The 1,525-nt window shown below is 53.7% G+C and overlaps 1 protein-coding gene across 1 annotated transcript; it reads left to right on the plus strand.

The window, feature by feature from the left end:
* Positions 1 to 217: 217 nt before the first annotated feature.
* Positions 218 to 651, plus strand: LOC125555882 (uncharacterized). The gene has a single exon (XM_048718691.2). It carries the CDS (start codon positions 302 to 304, stop codon positions 557 to 559), a length of 258 nt encoding a protein of 85 aa, XP_048574648.1. The 5' UTR covers positions 218 to 301; the 3' UTR covers positions 560 to 651.
* The last annotated feature ends 874 nt before the right edge of the window (positions 652 to 1,525 follow it).

Here is a 1,525-nt window from a genome sequence, read left to right on the forward strand (position 1 = left end):
ATGCAAAACAGAGTTGAATTTTTTAATTTTATTTTAACCGAATCCAGATGAGTCTCAGAAATGGATATTCGAAATTATACACACTTCCGTACCCGACTCCAGAGACGAGGACAGATGGTCACTGTACACGTACCCTTCCGACGTGGCGCAGCGGCGGCCGTAGCGCTTGCATGCTTGCACACGTAGCACGGGCATACAGTGCGCGCATGCGCACTTACAAAACAGCGGTCGAGGGAGCGACCGGCGAGAGACACGCAAGTAACAGACGCCCTTTGCGTACGGATACAGGACGCGTGCAGCCATGGAGCAGCGGGCGAAGGCAAGCGAGGTCGACGGCACGGCTGCCCACCATGGCGCCCCACGCGAGTTCCTGGGTGCAGACACGGCGGAGAAGCAACGAGGCGGAGGCGACGACGTCGTCAGCGGTGGTGGCGGCGCCGCAAAGCTGGAGAAGGAGGATGCGAAGGAGAAGACGGCGGCGGAGGGGGTGAAGCCGCTGCCGCACAAGCAGGTTCGGCAGCCCAGCGATGTGTACAACCCGGAGCTCGAGCGCCTCTGAGCTGAAGCTCATTTATGTACCGAGTATTATGTTGCTTGCATGCCCTTGGTTAATCGTAAGCTAATATACTTCGAGAATTTTATCGCTGTTTTGCTAATTGTTGACCGTTTGAGATGTGAAGCCTCAGTGTGAAGGATAATTTACAAATTTCACAAAACAAATGATGTAGTACTTGTCAGAGCATCAACAGTCGCGGTCATCTAATTTGACCCTTATACGCCCGCGGACGCGCCGGGCAGACCTCATTTTTCCTGTTCAACGGCCATATCCTTCATATGTTCTACCTCAAATCCATACAAAACCATGCAAATTGATTTTCTATGAACTTCAACATAGAAGGGCAGACCTCATTTTTCCTGTTCAACAGCCATATCCCTCATATGTTCTACCCCAAATCCATACGATACAAAAGATATCGTTTGAGTTCATCAATAACCGTACTAAAAATCAACTAATTGTACTAGGCGGGCCCGTGTCGGACAAGCGTGGCGCACCGCGGAGCTGCTGCTGCCCACCCGGCCAGTCGCCGACACCCCGGAAGAGGAGCTGCCGCCCTACTCCAGCAGCGACTGGCAGAGGGCAATGCACAGCACTAGCTCCTATTCCGATAGGTCGGACTCAATGCCGAACATGACGCGCCGCGGAGCTGCTGCTGCCCACCCAGCCAGTCACCGACACCCCGGAAGAGGAGTTGCCGCCCCACTCCAGCAGCGACCGGCTGAGGGCAATGCAGAGCACTAGCTCCTCCTCCGATAGGTCGGATTCAATGCCGAACATGACGGTCGGGGAATGATGAAGTGGATTTCGGGAAGAAATGGAGAGGTCGAGTGAGTACATATTGAGTTTGATTAGGGTTTGCTCGTCCGTCATATATTTGTGTGTAGGAGGGGGGGCTGATGTGGGATTGTTGTGGGCCATGGCCATGGCGGATGCTCGGGCGCTCTAATATCCGGATAACTCTATTTC

Source organism: Triticum urartu, chromosome 5A (assembly GCF_056163025.1).
Source record: "Triticum urartu cultivar PI428250 chromosome 5A, HENAU_Tu73, whole genome shotgun sequence".
Lineage (NCBI taxonomy): Eukaryota > Viridiplantae > Streptophyta > Magnoliopsida > Poales > Poaceae > Triticum > Triticum urartu.